At 39.3% G+C, this 21,190-nt stretch overlaps 1 protein-coding gene across 3 annotated transcripts in view; it reads left to right on the top strand.

Annotated features, from left to right (window-relative positions):
• The window catches only part of LOC121368937, a 348,055-nt gene that overhangs the window by 187,244 nt on the left and 139,621 nt on the right, over positions 1-21,190 (top strand). For all 3 annotated transcript variants that reach the window (XM_041493711.1, XM_041493704.1, XM_041493732.1), the window contains one exon: positions 460-483. In XM_041493711.1, coding sequence (XP_041349645.1) covers positions 460-483 — 24 coding nt within the window. The remainder of the gene's footprint in view (positions 1-459; positions 484-21,190) is intronic.

Raw genomic sequence — 21,190 nt, 5'->3', positions numbered from 1 at the left:
GAGAAATTTCTCAAAATTGACACCAGTGAACAGGAATGTCCTCAAAACCTTTTTCACTGTCACTTAGTCTCATCTTTACAAAGTGAAAAGGCGAGATATAGTGGTGTCAACTTCTGCATTTAGCTAAACATTAATGTTTTGCATTTATTTTTCTCTCATTCCAACCACAACCACAACCACAACTGGTCAGAGACATTGGTATGTGCTTTCCTGTCTATGAGAAAGTGCAAATAAAAGATCCCCTTGCAACATTAGGAAAAATGTATCGTGTTTCCTCTGATGACTGTGTGAGAATTACAAATGTTTGACATGCAAGAGCCGATGATTAATTTATCAATGTGCTCTAGTGGTGTTGTTAAACAAAACAAACTTCTTTTTTCTATCATAGCTGAAATGAGCAGAATGATTTCTTATTTTCTGGGACATATTTTAAATTATCTTTTTCTTTTGTATTTACAGATAACTGAGAATCAGGAAGATTGGGTAAGTTTTAAAATTGTATTTATAACAAGTGATAACCAAGATCAGTTAGTATGATTACAGGCCTGTTGTATCTGGTCTAATTGTATTGTCAGATAATGAGTCCAAGATTATTTCTCTGAAGCTGTTTTCCTGACAACACTCAAAATCTGTTAACATAAAGATGGCTCTGGAAGCTGGCATACCTGACCTAAGTAGATTGGACAACATAAAACAAGATGAAATTAAACAAATTGGTTTTATTATTTTATTGTGGTGCTGTACCATCTGAGATGAAGTGCTGATGAAGAATGATCAATCAAGCTTGTGTTTCATTGAGACGAACATCTGTGTATAAACATGTAATATGTTTCTGGTAAGCAAGATATTTAACTTCATGGGATTCTTGTCTTATGGTGCTGTTTTTATCAGTGGGGTAGAGTGCTCGCTTGAGGTGTTAGCATCATAGGATCAAATCACCTTAGAGTATTGCTGTTTTTATCAGTGGGGTAGAGTGCTCGCTTGAGGTGTTAGCATCATAGGATCAAATCACCTTAGAGTATTGGTGTTTTTATCAGTGGGGTAGAGTGCTCGCTTGAGGTTTTGGCGTCATAGGATCAAATCACCTTAGAGTATTGCTGTTTTATCAGTGGGGTAGAGTGCTCGCTTGAGGAGTTAGCATCATGGGATCAAATCACCTTAGAGTATTGCTGTTTTTATCAGTGGGGTAGAGTGCTCGCTTGAGGTGTTAGCATCATAGGATCAAATCACCTTAGAGTATTGCTGTTTTTATCAGTGGGGTAGAGTGCTCGCTTGAGGTGTTAGCATCATAGGATCAAATCACCTTAGAGTATTGCTGTTTTATCAGTGGGGTAGAGTGCTCGCTTGAGGTGTGTCATAGGATCAAATCACTTTAGAGTATTGCTGTTTTATCAGTGGGTAGAGTGCTCTCTTGAGGTGTGTCATAGGATCAAATCACCATAGAGTATTGCTGTTTTTATCAGTGGGGTAGAGTACTCGCTTGAGGTGTGTCATAGGATTAAATCACCTTAGAATATTGCTGATTTTATCAGTGGGGTAGAGTGCTCGCTTGAGGTGTTAGTGTCATAGGATCAAATCACCTTAGAGTATTGCTGTTTTATCAGTGGGGTAGAGTGCTCGCTTGAGGTGTTAGCATCATAGGATCAAATCACCTTAGAGTATTGCTGTTTTTATCAGTGGGGTAGAGTGCTCGCTTGAGGTGTTAGTGTCATAGGATCAAATCACCTTAGAGTATTGCTGTTTTTATCAGTGGGGTAGAGTGCTCGCTTGAGGTGTTAGCATCATAGGATCAAATCACCTTAGAGTATTGCTGTTTTATCAGTGGGGTAGAGTGCTCGCTTGAGGTGTGTCATAGGATCAAATCACCTTAGAGTATTGCTGTTTTTATCAGTGGGGTAGAGTGCTCGCTTGAGGTGTTAGCATCATAGGATCAAATCACCTTAGAGTATTGCTGTTTTATCAGTGGGGTAGAGTGCTCGCTTGAGGTGTGTCATAGGATCAAATCACCTTAGAGTATTGGTTTTTTTATCAGTGGGGTAGAGTGCTCGCTTGAGGTGTGTCATAGGATCAAATCACTTTAGAGTATTGCTGTTTTATCAGTGGGTAGAGTGCTCTCTTGAGGTGTGTCATAGGATCAAATCACCATAGAGTATTGCTGTTTTTATCAGTGGGGTAGAGTACTCGCTTGAGGTGTGTCATAGGATTAAATCACCTTAGAGTATTGCTGTTTTTATCAGTGGGGTAGAGTGCTCGCTTGAGGTGTTAGTGTCATATGATCAAATCACCTTAGAATATTGCTGTTTTTATCAGTGGGGTAGAGTGCTCGCTTGAGGTGTTAGCATCATGGGATCAAATCACCTTAGAGTATTGCTGTTTTTATCAGTGGGGTAGAGTGCTCGCTTGAGGTGTTAGCATCATGGGATCAAATCACCTTAGAGTATTGCTGTTTTTATCAGTGGGGTAGAGTGCTCGCTTGAGGTGTGTCATAGGATCAAATCACCTTAGAGTATTGCTGTTTTTATCAGTGGGGTAGAGTGCTCTCTTGAGGTGTGTCATAGGATCAAATCACCTTAGAGTATTGCTGTTTTTATCAGTGGAGTAGAGCGCTCGCTTGAGGTGTTAGCATCATGGGATCAAATCACCTTAGAGTATTGCTGTTTTTATCAGTGGGGTAGTGTGCTCTCTTGAGGTGTGTCATAGGATCAAATCACCTTAGAGTATTGCTGTTTTTATCAGTGGGGTAGAGTGCTCGCTTGAGGTGTGTCATAGGATCAAATCACCTTAGAGTAATGTTGTTTTATCAGTGGGGTAGAGTGCTCGCTTGAGGTGTTTGCATCATGGGATCAAATCACTTTAGAGTATTGCTGTTTTTATCAGTGGGGTAGAGTGCTCACTTGAGGTGTGTCATAGGATCAAATCACCTTAGAGTATTGCTGTTTTTATCAGTGGGGTAGAGTGCTCGCTTGAGGTGTGTCATAGGATCAAATCACCTTAGAATATTGCTGTTTTTATCAGTGGGGTAGAGTGCTTGCTTGAGGTGTTAGCATCATGGGATCAAATCACCTTAGAGTATTGCTGTTTTATCAGTGGGGTAGAGTGCTCGCTTGAGGTGTGTCATAGGATCAAATCACCTTAGAGTATTGCTATTTTATCAGTGGGGTAGAGTGCTCGCTTGAGGTGTTTGCATCATAGGATCAAATCATTCAGATGACCCACTCTCTAATTGGGTTTCCCATCCTAACCAGGGCTCAAGACGGATATATCAAAGGCTGTGATATGTGCTGTCCTGTCAGTGGGAAGTGTGTATAAAAGATCACTAGCTACCTATTACCAAATGTTTAACATCCAATAGCCGATGATTAATAAATCATTATGCTCTAGTGGTGTCGTTAAACAAAACAATATTTTAACTGTTTTATCACTAGCTGATAGTAGAAGTTGCTATATTGGTATCATATATGCTTGCTATATCTGCAAACAGTGTGATCTTATTCACATTGGCTATTTCTCATTCCAGAGTATATGAAATGTCGTGGTACGTGCTATTCTGTCTGTGGCATGGTGCATCTAATAAAAGATCCTTTGTTACTAATGTAACAGGTTTCCTCTCTAAGACTGTATGTTAAAATTACCAAATATTTTACTTCCAGTAGCAAATGATTAATATAAATCAGTTAGCTCTAGTGGTGTTGTTAAAAAAAAAAAACTTTAAAGTTTTATTCACAGTGTTTTGATTAAGTGTCACAATTAGCTTATGTTATCTAACAGTCATAAGCTATACAATTTCAGTGAATATATTTTCTCTCTCTCTCTTCATTGCAAATAATGATGGCTATTTCTAGACATATTTGTGTGAGCATATTAATCAATTTGTACAATACTAAAGGGATTACTTCACTGGTAATATATGGTGTTCCAATTTGGTTTAACCTTCCCAGCGAGTGCGAACCATTTTATCAAGTGCCAATAACTGACAAACAGGAAGTGTAAATTGGATTCTGTAAGCTTATCATAACCATGCCTCATCATATCTTGAGGTGGGGCTATTTATAAAGGAGAAACATACTAGATGGATGGGCTTGTCCCGTTATTAAAAGAACATTAATTCTGAAAAACGTTATGTTTGATGATACACAAGGGTATTTTTATATATCTAGCAGTGGGGAAATTTGTAAATAAAAAACACTGAAGATCAAGGACATATGTGATATTAAAATATTAAATGAATATTAATTTTTTGAGAAGATATGTTGGATGAAGTATAAGAGTATATATCTAGAGGTGAGGCAATTTGTAAATGAAAAATGTTGGAAATGATGTACATGGTATGTTGTACATGAACAGTAATTCTTTAAAAATGTATTTTGGATGCAGCATAAGGGTATATAAGCTATCTACAGGTGGTGAATTGTAAACGAAACACATTGGATCATGTACATGGTATGTTATAAAATGAACATTATTGCTTTAAAGATGTATGTTGGATGCTACAGAATGGTGTGTATATATAAGCTATCTATTGTTGGTGCAGTTTGTAAATGACACACATTATGAATGATGCACATGCTCTGTTGTTAAATGGACTAATGTTATGTTGGATGCCACAGAATGGTGTATATATAAGCTATCTATTGTTGGTGCAGTTTGTAAATGACACACATTATGAATGATGCACATGCTCTGTTGTTAAATGGACTAATGTTATGTTGGATGCCACAGAATGGTGTATATATAAGCTATCTATTGTTGGTGCAATTTGTAAATGACACACATTATGAATGATGCACATGCTCTGTTGTTAAATGGACTAATGTTATGTTGGATGCCACAGAATGGTGTATATATAAGCTATCTATTGTTGGTGCAATTTGTAAATGACACACATTATGAATGATGCACATGCTCTGTTGTTAAATGGACTAATGTTATGTTGGATGCCACACAAATATGATATATGTTTTTGTTTGACAGTAAAAAGTTAAAGTTTGTTTTGTTTAACAATGCCATTAGAGCGCATTGATTTATTAATCATTGGCTATCGGATGTCAAACATTTGCTAATTCTAACATATTCTTAAAGAGGAAATACTCTACATTTTCCCAACAGTAGCAAGGGATCACCATCCCACACAGGATAGCACATACCATGACCTTTGGGGATCGATCCTGGACAGACTTCACAACAGGTGAGCTGTTTTCCACTGGGCTACGTCCAGAACACTGGATGCATGGTCAAGGGTTAGGGTTAGGGTTATTACCAGTATAAATAGTGTAACATAGTTTTAGATATTATAGAGATTATTTTGCTTACTGTTAAATAAAACATCTTAGGCAAATGCAGTGTATTTCAAGTCGATATGGTGTTTGTAATTTCTTCAAAGCAAAAATGCACATATTTCAGAAACCTGAAAATCTGTTTACATGCACTTTCCCATCAAAAACCCCCAAAATAATATAATGAAATAAAGTGTTCCATTTTCCAGATTATTGATATATTTAAAAAAAAGCACTTTAGTCTTTAAAAACGTGTCTTGTGGTATTAGTCTTGATGTAAGATGCACACAGATTGCAGCTGATGCAATTTGCCAACTCACTACCGATTTCCTTACCAATTTAGGTAAAGATTTTGCATTGCATTTCTGAATTTTTGCATTTATTTGAAATTGCCAGATAAATCAAATAAGAGGTTATTGCCTTAAGATATCAGTTTTACACTGCCTGGACCGAGTGAATGCACCAAACAGGCAGATACTTAATGCAGCCAACATTCTCAGCTTTACTTTTGCTTTGTAAAAATCGATCACTCTATAATCAAGCAATTTTCAAAGAAAAGGTTTACCAAGTTTTGAATGTTTTGGGTTTATTTTTTTATGTAACTGTTATATGATGTGTTAAGTGCTTGTGATAAAAAAACAGAAGAGAGAAACAAGTAGGAGAAGATGAAGACATCAGCGTGAGAGTCTTGTGGAGTAGGAGTTGCTTCAGTGGGAGAGTGCTCACCTAATATGTCAAGTTACAGTTCTGTTTTGTTTAGTAACACCACTAGAGCACATCATACTCATCATCTGTATTGATGAGCACATTGATATAACCATCAATATCATCATCAACATTAATATCATCATCATATGCATCATCCATATTAATGAGCACATCATCATCAACATTACTATCATAGTGATAATCACCCATATTGATGAGCACATTGATATAACCATCAATATCATCATCAACATTAATATCATCATCATACGTATCATCCATATTAATGAGCACATCATCATCAACATTACTATCATAGTGATCATCACCCATATTGATGAGCACATTGATATAACCATCAATATCATCATCAACATTACTATCATCGTGATCATCGTCTGTATTGATGAGTTGAAAAGCAAAACCGACACAACAACTTCCAGATGCATTTTGTACAAAGATATCATCAAGGCCCTTTCTCTTTTATCTTGTCCTTGATGATATCGTTGATAGTGTTTAGTCTGACATTCCTGTGTGAGAGAAAGTTCAAGTTTATTTTCATTAATTTATGAATGATTTATTAATTATCAGCTATTGGATGTCAAACATTGGTAATTTTGACATATAGTCTTAGAGAGAAAACCCACTATATTTTTCCATTAGTAGCAAGGGATCTTTTATATGTGTCATCCCACAAATAGGATAGCACATACCATGGCCTTTGATATACCAGTCATGGTTCACTGGCTAGAATGAGAAATGGTTCAACATGCCCACCAGCAAGGATTGATCCTAGACTGACTATGCATCAGGCGAACACTCTACCACTGGACTACACCCCACCCTGGGACATAGAATTGTTCCTCCTTGGTGGTTGTAGCTCAGTGGTAGAGTCCTCATCCACGGTGCAGTGTGTTGTAGGATCGATTCCCTTAATGGTCTCAGGTGTTTTCCCATTCCAACCAGTGCCTCATTACCAGTACATTGAAGTTTGTGGTATGTACTGTCCTGTATGTGGGGAAAGTGTATATAAAGATCACGTGCTTTAAAAAAATTCATTAAGAGTAACCAATGTGGCAGTAGCAGGGTCCCACACGTCTGTCTCTCTCTCTCTCTCTCTCTCTCTCTCTCTCTCTCTCTCTCTCTCTCTCTCTCTCTCTCTCTCTCTCTCTCTCTCTCTCTCTCTCTCTCTCTCTCTCTCTCTCTCTCCTTAAATGACAACCTTCAGTGGTGCTAAATGATAAAACCAACCAGCCAAATGTCAGCCGAAATGTTGCTACATTCCTCTTACATGTCAGGAGATGAATGGATATCCCAGGGGCCCTGTGGTACTCAGTGATTCCCCTTTGGGAGGATGCAATACTTCAGTTATTCCATCGTCTCACATTACTAGGGCTGTTCCAGAAGTGAACACACAGGGGGGTACTGTCAGTATTGTATTATGCCTGTTGGTGGTGGGAGGGGGCAGGATCTAGCTCAGTTGCCTGAGGTGCTAATCGTCCAGGTGTGTAATTTACAATTGTATAACAGGAGAGGGGATTGTAACGTTAATGTAATGTCCTTTTGTGGCGTTGATACAGAGAATAATTCATGAGTACAATTCGAGATGATTTATCTTACAAGTAGTTGCCAAATGTATCTAACCCTTAAAAAGTCATCTTTGATGGGAAAACACCAAACAAAAAGCCCCAACATTGGGTTGAAAGTGTATAAGTTAATGATGTCACAGACATAAATGATGCACTAAAATGATGTCATCTGTTTATGGTTACTTTGGACACTTGGATCATGACCTCAGAACAGCCAATGACAAGTCTCAGATGTGATCTACTACATAATATATGTTGAAGAGGATATTAATTTACAACTGGTCACCCCTTACACAGGTGTGTAGGAAAACAAGATTCCTCACTTTATACAAAGACACATGTAATTATGTAACCAAATGTAGAGGGGCCTCGGCCTAAATCTGCACCAGCCCTCAGTGGATCCATGAGGCTTCCCATCCATCCCAGCTAGAACCGCTTCAGTGGTATGTTAAAAACTGTAGTATGTGCTGTGCCGTTTGTTAAAAAGTGCATTGAAAAGATCCATGGTTGCTAATGAAACAATATAGCGGGTTGCCCATGAAGCATGATCAAAGTTCTGTCTTCCAATAGCTGATAATTAATCAATGTGTTCTAGTGGTGTTGCCGAATAAAACAAAATAAAACAAAACAAAACTTAAGTGTGCTATCTTTTCCACTAGTCGGTAGACTATATGCCTGAGGAGCTCGAGTCAGAGGATCAAATCCCCTTGATGGAACTCTTTTCTGGGTTTTCTCCCATCCCAGGCAGTTTCCCATCACTTGTATATCAAAGGCTGTGGTATGTGCTGTCCAGTCTATGGGAAAATGTATATAAATGATCCCTTGTTACTAATGAAACAATTATGCAGGTTTCCACTAAGACTATATGTCAAAACATTCTAAATGTTTAACATCTAATAGCCAATATTGTGTCATAACACAAAGCAAATGTTTAACATCTAATAGCCAATGTTGTGTCATAACACAAAGCAAATGTTTAACATCTAATAGCCAATGTTGTGTCATAACACAAAGCAAATGTTTAACATCTAATAGCCAATGTTGTGTCATAACACAAAGCAAATGTTTAACATCTAATAGCCAATGTTGTGTCATAACACAAAGCAAATGTTTAACATCTAATAGCCAATGTTGTGTCATAACACAAAGCAAATGTTTAACATCTAATAGCCAATGTTGTGTCATAACACAAAGCAAATGTTTAACATCTAATAGCCAATGTTGTGTCATAACACAAAGCAAATGTTTAACATCTAATAGCCAATGTTGTGTCATAACACAAAGCAAATGTTTAACATCTAATAGCCAATGTTGTGTCATAACACAAAGCAAATGTTTAACATCTAATAGCCAATGTTGTGTCATAACACAAAGACATTTTTTTACTTTTCCCCTATATGTTTTAAATACGGTACCATCTCATTTTGTGGGTGGTGGGTATATATATTTTTTAAATCCTACCACCCCTATGTATACAATTCTGGAATGACCCTTAGACCACTGAGATAAAAAGAGGATCATTTGTTAGCTGTAAATATCAGAAACAAATATGTTGCAAGGCAGATTGTGTTTCTACTCTTGAAAATGTCATGAGACTTGATAAATATTATTAAAATGTCAGTGGCAGAAAAATGTGTAGATTATTACTGACAGCTTTTTGCTTTGATATGTTGAAGAAATTATCACTGAAGAACTACAGGTGTATTGGATGTATTCAACAAGTGAAACCAAATATCAGTTAAACATACATATATTACACATATATTCCACATATATTACACCTGTTTAACAAATGGGACAATATGAGATGCCGTTATGTAAACTAATATAGCAGATATAGGTGGGCGTATGAGTGTTTAAGTGAATGATCTGTGCATTCTGACACTTTTTGTTTTGATAATATGTAACATTGTTGTTTAACAAATTGTTCTTTTAAGAGCACATCTGTGGGATATTATTTTTGCTTGGGAAGTGAATTTGATATTACTACCTGCTGCACACTGTGGCATATCTAGTGGGTGGACTAGGGGGTGGACTAGTGAGTGGACTAGGGAGTGGACTAGTGAGTGGACTTGGGGATGGACTGGTGGTGGACTGTGGAGTGGACTATGGAGTGGACTAGGGGGTGGACTAGGGAGTGGACTAGTGAGTGGACTAAGGGTGGACTAGGGTGTAGACTAGGGAGGGGACTTGGGGCTGACTAGGGGATGGACAATAGGGTGGACCAGTTGACTAGGGGTAGACTAGGGGGTGGACTAGGGAGTGGACTAGGGGTTGGTCCAGGGAGTGGACTAGGAGGTGGACTAGGGAGTGGACTAGTGAGTGGACTAGGGGCTGACTAGGGGGTGGACTAGGGGGTGGACTAGGGAGTGGACTAGGGGTGGACTAGGGAGTGGACTAGGTGTGGACATGGGGTTGGACCAGGGAGTGGACTAGGGGGTGGACCAGGGAGTGGACTAGAGGGTGGACTAGGAGGTGGGTGTATCAGACTGTGTATTAGTTGCAGCTTTTGAACAAATTATCACTATGATTACTATGTTAAAGTTACCGCATGATTATTTGGTTATTTGGTTATTTGACAGCCGTTAGTCTCCAGTGCTTATCTGCTGTCAATCATCTAATGTGTGAAAATAATCATGAAATAGTTAGTTTGTTTTGTTTAATGACACCAGTAGAGCATAGTGATTTTATTAAACATTGGCTGTTTGATATAAAAACATTTGGTAATTCTAACATGTAGTCTTATAGAGATTTAGTTGGGGTGGGAGTTGGGGGTGGGGTGGATAGGGAAGGTGTTTATAGTGAATACATAGGTTTGTGGTAGATATAGTTGGGGTGGGGGTTGGGGGGGGGGGGGTGGATAGGGAAGGTGTTTATAGTGAATACATAGGTTTGTGGTAGATATAGTTGGGGTGGGAGTTGGGGGGGGGGGTGGAAAGGGAAGGTGTTTATAGTGAATACATAGGTTTGTGGTAGATATAGTTGGGGTGGGAGTTGGAGGGGGGGTGGTGGAAAGGGAAGGTGTTTATAGTGAATACATAGGTTTCTGGTAGATATAGTCGGGGTGGGAGTTGGGGGGGGTGGGGGTGGATAGGGAAGGTGTTTATAGTGAATACATAGGTTTGTGGTAGATTTAGTTGGGGTGGGGGTTGGGGGAGTGGATAGGGAAGGTGTTTATAGTGAATACATACAGTTTCTGGTAGATATAGTTGGGGTGGGAGTTGGGGGAGTGGATAGGGAAGGTGTTTATAGTGAATACATAGGTTTGTGGTAGATATAGTTGGGGTGGGAGTTGGGGGAGTGGATAGGGAAGGTGTTTATAGTGAATACATAGGTTTGTGGTAGATATAGTTGGGGTGGGAGTTGGGGGAGTGGATAGGGAAGGTGTTTATAGTGAATACATAGGTTTGTGGTAGATTTAGTTGGGGTGGGAGTTGGGGGAGTGGATAGGGAAGGTGTTTATAGTGAATACATAGGTTTGTGGTAGATATAGTTGGGTTGGGGGAGTGGATAGGGAAGGTGTTTATAGTGAATACATACAGTTTCTGGTAGATATAGTTGGGGTGGGAGTTGGGGGAGTGGATAGGGAAGGTGTTTATAGTGAATACATAGGTTTGTGGTAGATTTAGTTGGGGTGGGAGTTGGGGGAGTGGATAGGGAAGGTGTTTATAGTGAATACATAGGTTTGTGGTAGATATAGTTGGGGTGGGGGTTGGGGGAGTGGATAGGGAAGGTGTTTATAGTGAATACATAGGTTTGTGGTAGATTTAGTTGGGGTGGGGGTTGGGGGAGTGGATAGGGAAAGTGTTTATAGTGAATACATAGGTTTGTGGTAGATTTAGTTGGGGTGGGGGTTGGGGGAGTGGATAGGGAAGGTGTTTATAGTGAATACATACAGGTTCTGGTAGATATAGTTGGGGTGGGGGTTGGGGGAGTGGATAGGGAAGGTGTTTATAGTGAATACATAGGTTTGTGGTAGATTTAGTTGGGGTGGGGGTTGGGGGAGTGGATAGGGAAGGTGTTTATAGTGAATACATAGGTTTGTGGTAGATTTAGTTGGGGTGGGGGTTGGGGGAGTGGATAGGGAAGGTGTTTATAGTGAATACATAGGTTTGTGGTAGATATAGTTGGGGTGGGAGTTGGGGGAGTGGATAGGGAAGGTGTTTATAGTGAATACATAGGTTTGTGGTAGATATAGTTGGGGTGGGAGTTGGGGGAGTGGATAGGGAAGGTGTTTATAGTGAATACATAGGTTTGTGGTAGATATAGTTGGGGTGGGAGTTGGGGGAGTGGATAGGGAAGGTGTTTATAGTGAATACATAGGTTTGTGGTAGATTTAGTTGGGGTGGGAGTTGGGGGAGTGGATAGGGAAGGTGTTTATAGTGAATACATAGGTTTGTGGTAGATTTAGTTGGGGTGGGGGTTGGGGGAGTGGATAGGGAAGGTGTTTATAGTGAATACATAGGTTTGTGGTAGATTTAGTTGGGGTGGGAGTTGGGGGGGGGGGTGGATAGGGAAGGTGTTTATAGTGAATATGTACAGTTTCTGGTAGATATAGTTGGAGTGGGGGTTGGGGGAATGGATAGGGAAGGTGTTTATAGTGAATATGGACAGTTTCTGGTAGATTTAGTTGGGGTGGGAGTTGGGGGAGTGGATAGGGAAGGTGTTTATAGTGAATACCTAGGTTTGTGGTAGATTTAGTTGGGGTGGGGGTTGGGGGAGTGGATAGGGAAGGTGTTTATAGTGAATACCTAGGTTTGTGGTAGATTTAGTTGGGGTGGGAGTTGGGGGAGTGGATAGGGAAGGTGTTTATAGTGAATACCTAGGTTTGTGGTAGATTTAGTTGGGGTGGGGGTTGGGGGAGTGGATAGGGAAGGTGTTTATAGTGAATATGTACAGTTTCTGGTAGATATAGTTGGGGTGGGGGTTGGGGTAGTGGATAGGGAAGATGTTTAAAGTGAATATGTAAATAATTACAGATACCTCTTCAATAAATTATCACTTTCGAATTACATATGAAAAACAGTGGAACAGCATACAGACTGGCAAAGTTAGGTGTATTTGGTGTGTATGTGTGTGTGTGTGTGTGTGTGTGTGTGTTTGTGTTTGTATGTTTGTGTGTAGTGTGTTGTGTGTGTGCTTGTACGTGTGCAAGTGTGTGTGCGTATGTGTGCATTTGTGTGGATGGATGAAGGTGTGTGTGTGTGTGTTAGTGTTTGTGTTTGTGTTTGTATGTTTGTGTGTGTGTGTGTGTGTGTGTGTGTGTGTGTTCTTGTGCGAGTGTGTGTGCGTGTGTGTGCATGTGTGTGGATGGATGAAGGTGGGGCTGTGTTTATGGAAAATACATCAATTATGACTGACAGCTTTTGAACAAATGATTATTCATTAGGTCTAAATAAGAGAGAAGCAGACAGTTCACTGATCACAGCAGATGTAGTGGGTGTGGTTAGGGAGGCAAGCGTTTCTCAGTAATTAGTCAATTATGATTCATAGCTTTTGCTTTGACACATCGGACAATTAACTGATCAGTAATGATTGCTGGTATATAATAACCTGCCTGCTGTACACTTTTTTGGAAGATTTAGTGGAGGTTCTAGGTGGGGTGGGCGTTGTGTTTTGAGTGTTTATGAAGAGCTTTAATTAATACTTTAATTCAGCAGTTTCTGACTGAAATGTCGCACACACACCTTCACCTCTCCCATGATGTTGTGTAACACTGAAATGTCACATACACACCTTCACCTCTCCCATGATGTTGTATAACACTGAAATGTCACACACACACCTTCACCTCTCCCATGATGTTGTGTAACACTGAAATGTCGCACACACCTTCACCTCTCCCATGATGTTGTGTAACACTGAAATGTCACATACACACCTTCACCTCTCTCATGATGTTGTGTAACACTGAAATGTCACATACACACCTTTACCTCTCATGATGTTGTGTAACACTGAAATGTCGCACACACCTTCACCTCTCCCATGATGTTGTGTAACACTGAAATGTCACATACACACCTTCACCTCTCTCATGATGTTGTGTAACACTGAAATGTCACATACACACCTTTACCTCTCATGATGTTGTGTAACACTGAAATGTCACACACACCTTCACCTCTCTCATGATGTTGTGTAACACTGAAATGTCACACACACACCTTCACCTCTCCCATGATGTTGTGTAACACTGAAATGTCACATACACACACCTTCACCTCTCCCATGATGCACACACCTTCACCTCTCTCATGATGTTGTGTAACACTGAAATGTCACACACACACCTTCACCTCTCCCATGATGTTGTGTAACACTGAAATGTCACATACACACCTTTACCTCTCTCATGATGTTGTGTAACACTGAAATGTCACACACACCTTTACCTCTCTCATGATGTTGTGTAACACTGAAATGTCACACACACACCTTCACCTCTCCCATGATGTTGTGTAACACTGAAATGTCACATACACATTTTGTTTTTCAGATGACAGTGTAATTGAAGTTTTCACCTGTAATCCCTATTGTCGGGTTCCTTGTTTTTGAGATGACAGTGTAATTGAAGTTTTCACCTGTAATCCATATTGTCGTCGGGTTCCTTGTTTTTGAGATGACAGTGTAATTGAAGTTTTCACCTGTAATCCCTATTGTCGGGTTCCTTGTTTTTGAGATGACAGTGTAATTGAAGTTTTCACCTGTAATCCATATTGTCGGGTTCCTTGATTTTGAGATGACAGTGTAATTCCTCTACCTCTGAGGCTGGAATGGGCACCTTTAACACAAATTGTTATTTGAAACATTTAGTATAAATTAATATATTGCCTTTCCTATTTGAATCAGTTACAAGGTATACCCAGCCTGGTGCTTCCTGTACCTGTACATTGATTTATTTCTCCATTGTCACATTGCCTGTCATATCCGGCTACACGTTTTGTATGTCCTTGTCAGCACCTGTTCTCTAATTACGTGACTTCCCGTTTCAGTAATCAAATCTAGCACCTGGCTCATTGGCTAAACTTGATGACAAATATTTCATTACTTACAATTATGTTGGAGAAAGCATTATTGTGAAAGGAAATGCTGTTTATCACTAACATGGAGTAATTCAAATTTTAAAGGTGCATGCTCAGTTTTTCTATTTGTATTTCTATCAGAATTTTGTTTCTTACATACCCGTTGGTGAGAGCGCCATGCATTATTTTTGTATAACACATGGTTTGTTAACATATGTACACGTGTTAACAATTTCAAGACATATGACTGGCTGCTCCTAGGTGATGACCAGGTCACCAGTGCCATGCATCCAATGAAAAACAACATGGTGGAAATAGATTACACTGTGATGTATAGTTAAATGAAAATCATATCTGTGACGCATAAGTTAGCTATAAGTGCAACAGATGTAAATAACTTTTAGTAAAAAGAGATTTTAAAATTTGCTTTAAACCTGGTTTTTGAGGATACGTAAGAAATAGAATAATACATTTGTGTCCGTTAGATACCATTTATCTCACAACTGGTTGTTTAAAAATGTATCAAACTCGCTTTCGCTCATTAGATACATTTTAAAACAAATTGTTGTGAGAGAAATGGTATCTAATGGCCACTCATGTATTCTCTATTTAATAGTGTTGACAATTGGAATGCTAAAGGCACTGTTCTGAGCTATTGTAACATGTCTTCGAATAACGGAGAATTTTAACAACTACAATTACACAGTAAATACATTTTCTTGTTCAGAATAGCAGTGTCTGTATATACAGTGTGTTTGGGTTAGGATTAGAGTTAGGGGTTAGGGTTCGAGTTAGGGGTTAGGGTTCAGGTTCGAGTTAGGGGTTAGGGTTAGGGTAAGGCAGTGTCTGTATATACAGTGTTTTTGGGTTAGGGTTAGAGTTCGGGGTTAGGGTTAGGGTTCGAGTTAGGGGTTAGAGTTTGGGTTCGAGTTAGGGGTTAGGGTTAGGGTAAGGCAGTGTCTGTATATACAGTGTGTTTGGGTTAGGGTTAGAGTTCGGGGTTAGGGTTCGAGTTGGGGGTTAGGGTTAGGGGTTAGGGTAAGGCAGTGTCTGTATATACAGTGTGTTTGGGTTAGGGTTAGAGTTCGGGGTTAGGGTTCGAGTTAGGGGTTAGGGTTAGGGTAAGGCAGTGTCTGTATATACAGTGTGTTTGGGTTAGGGTTAGAGTTCGGGGTTAGGGTTCGAGTTAGGGGTTAGGGTTAGGGTGAGGCAGTGTCTGTATATACAGTGTGTTTGGGTTAGGGTTAGAGTTAGGGGTTAGGGTTAGGGTGAGGCAGTGTCTGTATATACAGTGTGTTTGGGTTAGGGTTCGAGTTAGGGGTTAGGGTTAGGGTGAGGCAGTGTCTGTATATACAGTGTGTTTGGGTTAGGGTTCGAGTTAGGGGTTAGGGTTCGGCAGTGTCTGTATATACAGTGTGTTTGGGTTAGGGTTAGAGTTAGGGTTCGAGTTAGGGGTTAGGGTAAGGCAGTGTCTGTATATACAGTATGTTTGGGTTAGGGTTAGAGTTTGGGGTTAGGGTTCGAGTTAGGGGTTAGGGTAAGGCAGTGTCTGTATATACAGTATGTTTGGGTTAGGGTTAGAGTTCGGGGTTAGGGTTAGGGTAAGGCAGTGTCTGTATATACAGTGTGTTTGGGTTAGGGTTAGAGTTCGGGGTTAGGGTTCGAGTTAGGGGTTAGGGTTAGGGTAAGGCAGTGTCTGTATATACATTATGTTTGGGTTAGGGTTAGAGTTCGGGGTTAGGGTTCGAGTTAGGGGTTAGGGTTAGGGTAAGGCAGTGTCTGTATATACAGTATGTTTGGGTTAGGGTTAGAGTTCGGGGTTAGGGTTCGAGTTAGGGGTTAGGGTTAGGGTAAGGCAGTGTCTGTATATACAGTATGTTTGGGTTAGGGTTAGAGTTCGGGGTTAGGGTTCGAGTTAGGGGTTAGGGTTAGGGTAAGGCAGTGTCTGTATATACAGTATGTTTGGGTTAGGGTTAGAGTTCGGGGTTAGGGTTCGAGTTAGGGGTTAGGGTTAGGGTAAGGCAGTGTCTGTATATACAGTGTGTTTGGGTTAGGGTTAGAGTTTGGGGTTAGGGTTCGAGTTAGGGGTTAGGGTTCAGGTTCGAGTTAGGGGTTAGGGGTTAGGGTAAGGCAGTGTCTGTATATACAGTATGTTTGGGTTAGGGTTAGAGTTCGGGGTTAGGGTAAGGCAGTGTCTGTATATACAGTGTGTTTGGGTTAGGGTTAGAGTTCGGGGTTAGGGTTAGGGTAAGGCAGTGTCTGTATATACAGTGTGTCTCTTAGCTTAATAATGACCTCAAAATAATCACAAACATACAACAAAAATTATATTTGGCTGCAACAAAGATACTCCACAAGTAAAAACACAAGATGACTAAAACACATTCAATATATGAACACTGATATTCTAAACAATAAAGTGTATTCAAGACGCGACTTTAATTACTAAATAGAGAGTACTACATGACTTTCAGTTTAATACCATTTTTATGAACTTGTACATTAGAAAATGGTATCTAGCTCACTTTCGCTTGCTAGATACCATTTTCTAATGTACTCATTCATAAAAATGGTATTAAACTGAAAGTTGTGTTGAGGAATAAGGTATCTTACAATGTGACGTACGATTTTGTTATTAAACTCTGTAGTCTTTCACAGGTACTCACTCCAGCCAGTGCACCACGACTCGTATATCAAAGGCAATGGTATGTGTTATCCTGCCTGTGGGATGGTGCATATAAAAGATCCATTGCTGCTAATCATAGTCCATAAAGTGGCTACATCGGGTTTTCTATATATATATATATCTGTGTGGTCCTTAACCATATGTCCTTAACCATATAAACATAAATAAAATGTGTTGGGTGTGTCATTAAATTCTCCCTAAATGTGCTGTTGGCCAATCATGTTAGAGTTTAGATCCCAGCTTTGTCAAGGAAAATGGTATCTCACAATGTGACATACGATTTTGTTCTTAAACTCTGTTATCTCTCACAGGTATGTAATAACAATTATTTATGATTTAGAAATATGTTACAATGGTTAAAAACTCCAGATATTCCTTTAAGCCATATACTGGATATCACTTCTTATTTATAGGGAGTAGGGAGTGGGTCATTGCCCAGTGGTAAAGCACTTGTATGATGCTGGTCAGACTAGGATCGATCCCTGTCAGTGGGCCCATTGTACTTTTTCTCAATGCTTAAATGTGGCTGTTACAGGAACTGTCTGGTCAGACACTTCCTTTACTTAATATTTTGAGTAATTGTAGTGATTACTGGAAATTCTATGGTACATTTAGATACAAATGAACTCTGTATAGGCGGTGATTTACACACCCAGGTCCACGTCCAGTTAAAAATGGTCACTTCAAATTGACCGAGCGGGTCCAGTGATTGAGAAAATTAGTGGTCATTTATTGCGGAAATGAAGAGATTGGTGTAATGGTTATTGAGCTAGGAGTAAGATGTTTTTACGAGAGAGTCTGCTGAGTCGCGGCCCTTGCTTCATCAGCGTGTGGCCATCTTAATCAGTAGTTAGCGGAAACTCACTTGGACGTGACACAGCTGACTAGCCTGGTCAGTGAGATGTAACTAGTGTGTTTTATCACCATGACATGGGTTAAAGTGAGATGTAACTATTGTGTTTTATCACCATGACATGGGTTAAAGTGAGATGTAACTATTGTGTTTTATCACCCTGACATGTGGGTTAAAATTGTCCACAGTTAAGTTCCCTTTATATATAATGAAATTATGAACTATGAGACATAAGTTTTAAATCTATTTTACTGTGTACTTTGTATTCCCAATAACAAGTAAAATGTGTAATTCCTATTAAATCTATTTTACTGTGTACTTTGTATTCCCAATAACAAGTAAAATGTGTAATTCCTATTAAATCTATTTGACTGTAGACTGTGTATTCCCAATAACAAGTAAAATGTGTAATTCCTATTAAATCTATTTGACTGTAGACTGTGTATTCCCAATAACAAGTAAAATGTGTAATTCCTATTAAATCTATTTTACTGTAGACTGTGTATTCCCAATAACAAGTAAAATGTGTAATTCCTAGTAAATCTATTTGACTGTAGACTGTGTATTCCCAATAACAAGTAAAATGTGTAATTCCTTCTTTTGTTTTCATATAAGCACTGCATTGCGACTTACAAAATGCCTATGCTAAATGTTCCAAAGTTATCTGAAAACAGAAGGCCCAATATGTGATGTCATTTTAATCCTTAACCCCCCCCCCCCCCAACCATCATTCTTAGCTTCAAGAGCATATAAAACATCCCTTGCTGCTAATGAAAAAATGTAGTGGGTTTCCTCTTCGAATTGAAAATTAAATTATGTTTGACATCCAATAGCCGATTATTATTGAATCGATGTGCTCTAGTGGTATCGTTAATAAACAAACTATTAACGTTTTCTTTCTTCAGTACACATTGTCAAAGATGCCCAAGTTGAATGTGCTTCACAACAACTTGCTCCGATTAGCGTGTTAAATATGTACACCTTGCTACCGTCATCCCTTGGAACCCAGCGTTAAATCAATGTGCTCTAGTGGTGTGCTTCACAACAACTTGCTCCGATTAGCGTGTTAAATATGTACACCTTGCTACCGCCATCCCTTGGAACCCAGCGTTAAATCAATGTGCTCTAGTGGTGTGCTTCACAACAACTTGCTCCGATTAGCGTGTTATATATGTACACCTTACTACCGCCATCCCTTGGGAGCCATGCTGAAGCGATTGTACCACTTTCTGCTTAAGTAATGTTTAATAAGCCAAGATTTCTACCTCAATGGTTCGTGCTCAGCAAGGAAAATAAACAGTAATTGTTTTCTAGGCAACCTTTATTTTTTATACTCTCTGACCTGCACATTTTCAAATTATGTCAGAATTGATCTGAGCCAAGTATTTTTTTTTTCTCCATTTTTTTATATTTTGTTGAAAGAGGTTAATTGAATCTGCAGATAAATATAGCTTGGAAGGATTAAAAAAATTAGTTGAGAGATGTGGTGAGAAGGCTATCAATTTCTTAAATCATCAGGCAAAAAAAGACGAAGGTTTTACAGGAAGAGGTGGTTTTGTATTCAGCCAGGCAGGTGGTATAGCATGACTCGGCTTAATTAAAGTTACCTATTTCTTATCCACTGTTATCGCACTTGACATTTTAACAGGCCAAAAGAGAAATCAAAATCAAGAGTTTTTTGGGGTTTGTTTTTTTTACTTCTTTTGAGTTGGTTTTAGTGGATTTTACATCAAGTCGAATAAAAACTATTTTATTTTTATATATTGGAAAAAAAAAAGTAAGATTATAAGTTAATGTTTGTAATCAAATCCATCGTCTGTTGGTTAGATAAAAAAAAAATATATCTTTAAATATTTAACATGAGTAAAAAGAAATATACAATATCATTAAAATGATAGCAGTGATATTTGAGAGGCATCACAGCAGATTCTTTAGTCAATTGTTATCAACCCAACCTGTTCTCCACAACTGGTGTAACAAAGGCTGTGGTATGTACTACCCTGTCTGGGATGCTACATTATAAAAGATTCCTTGTTAATTGGAAAGACTCCAAAGAGTAGCCCACTGGCCTCAGTGGTGTCAGGGTTAGGCCGTCGGTCAACAGGCTGGTAGGTACTGGGTTTGGATCTCAGTCGAGGCATGGGATTTTTAATCCAGATACTGACTCCAAACCCTGAGTGAGTGCTCCGCAAGGCTCAATGGGTAGGTGTAAACCACTTGCACCGACCAGTGATCCATAACTGGTTCAACAAAGGCCATGGTTTGTGCTATCCTGCCTGTGGGAAGCGTAAATAAAAGATCCCTTGCTGCTAATCGGAAAGAGTAGACCATGAAGTGGCGACAGCGAGTTTCCTCTCAAAATCGGTGTGGTCCTTAACCATATGTCTGACGCCATATAACCGTAAATAAAATGTGTTGAGTGCGTCATTAAATCAAACATTTCTTTCTTTCTTTCCAAAGAGTAGCCCATTGAATGGTGGCAGCAGGTTTCCTCTTCATTCTCTCCTCATTGATATCACGTGTTAAACATACAGCAATTATGAAAGTTGGTTCAGAGTGTAGCAGAAACACCTCCCCCTCCCCCCCCCCCCCCAAAAAAAACCCCTCTTGGACCACATTGGCTATTCCTGCAATGAAATGGAATGAGAGTAAAATGAAGCTTATTGGTTTGTGTTCACCTGACATGCAGTGAACCCTAAGATCAATCCCTTTTACTAGATACACTGGTTATATGTTGTTCCAACCAGTGTTTCATAACTTTTGTATCAAACGTCGTGGTGTCCTGTCTGTTGGACATGGCATATAAAAAGAGTAGCTATGTGGCAGAAGGAAGCAGTTCTGAGATTTGAACCCAGTAGCTACCAGTCATAATTCAAACTTGATGATGTGACCACTACATCATCAAGGCCAATGATTTTTTGTCTCATTACTAGTATACAAAAAGTGTAAAGTTTGTTTTGTTTAATGACACCACTAGAGCACACTGATTTATTAATCATCAGCTATTGGGTGTCAAACATTTGGTCATTCTGACTCGTAGTCTTCAAAGAAAACTA

The sequence above is a fragment of the Gigantopelta aegis genome, chromosome 1, assembly GCF_016097555.1.
Source record: "Gigantopelta aegis isolate Gae_Host chromosome 1, Gae_host_genome, whole genome shotgun sequence".
NCBI classification, from domain to species: domain Eukaryota; kingdom Metazoa; phylum Mollusca; class Gastropoda; order Neomphalida; family Peltospiridae; genus Gigantopelta; species Gigantopelta aegis.
Note: the sequence above shows the minus strand (reverse complement) of the source record. Positions and strands in the feature narration are given on the sequence as shown.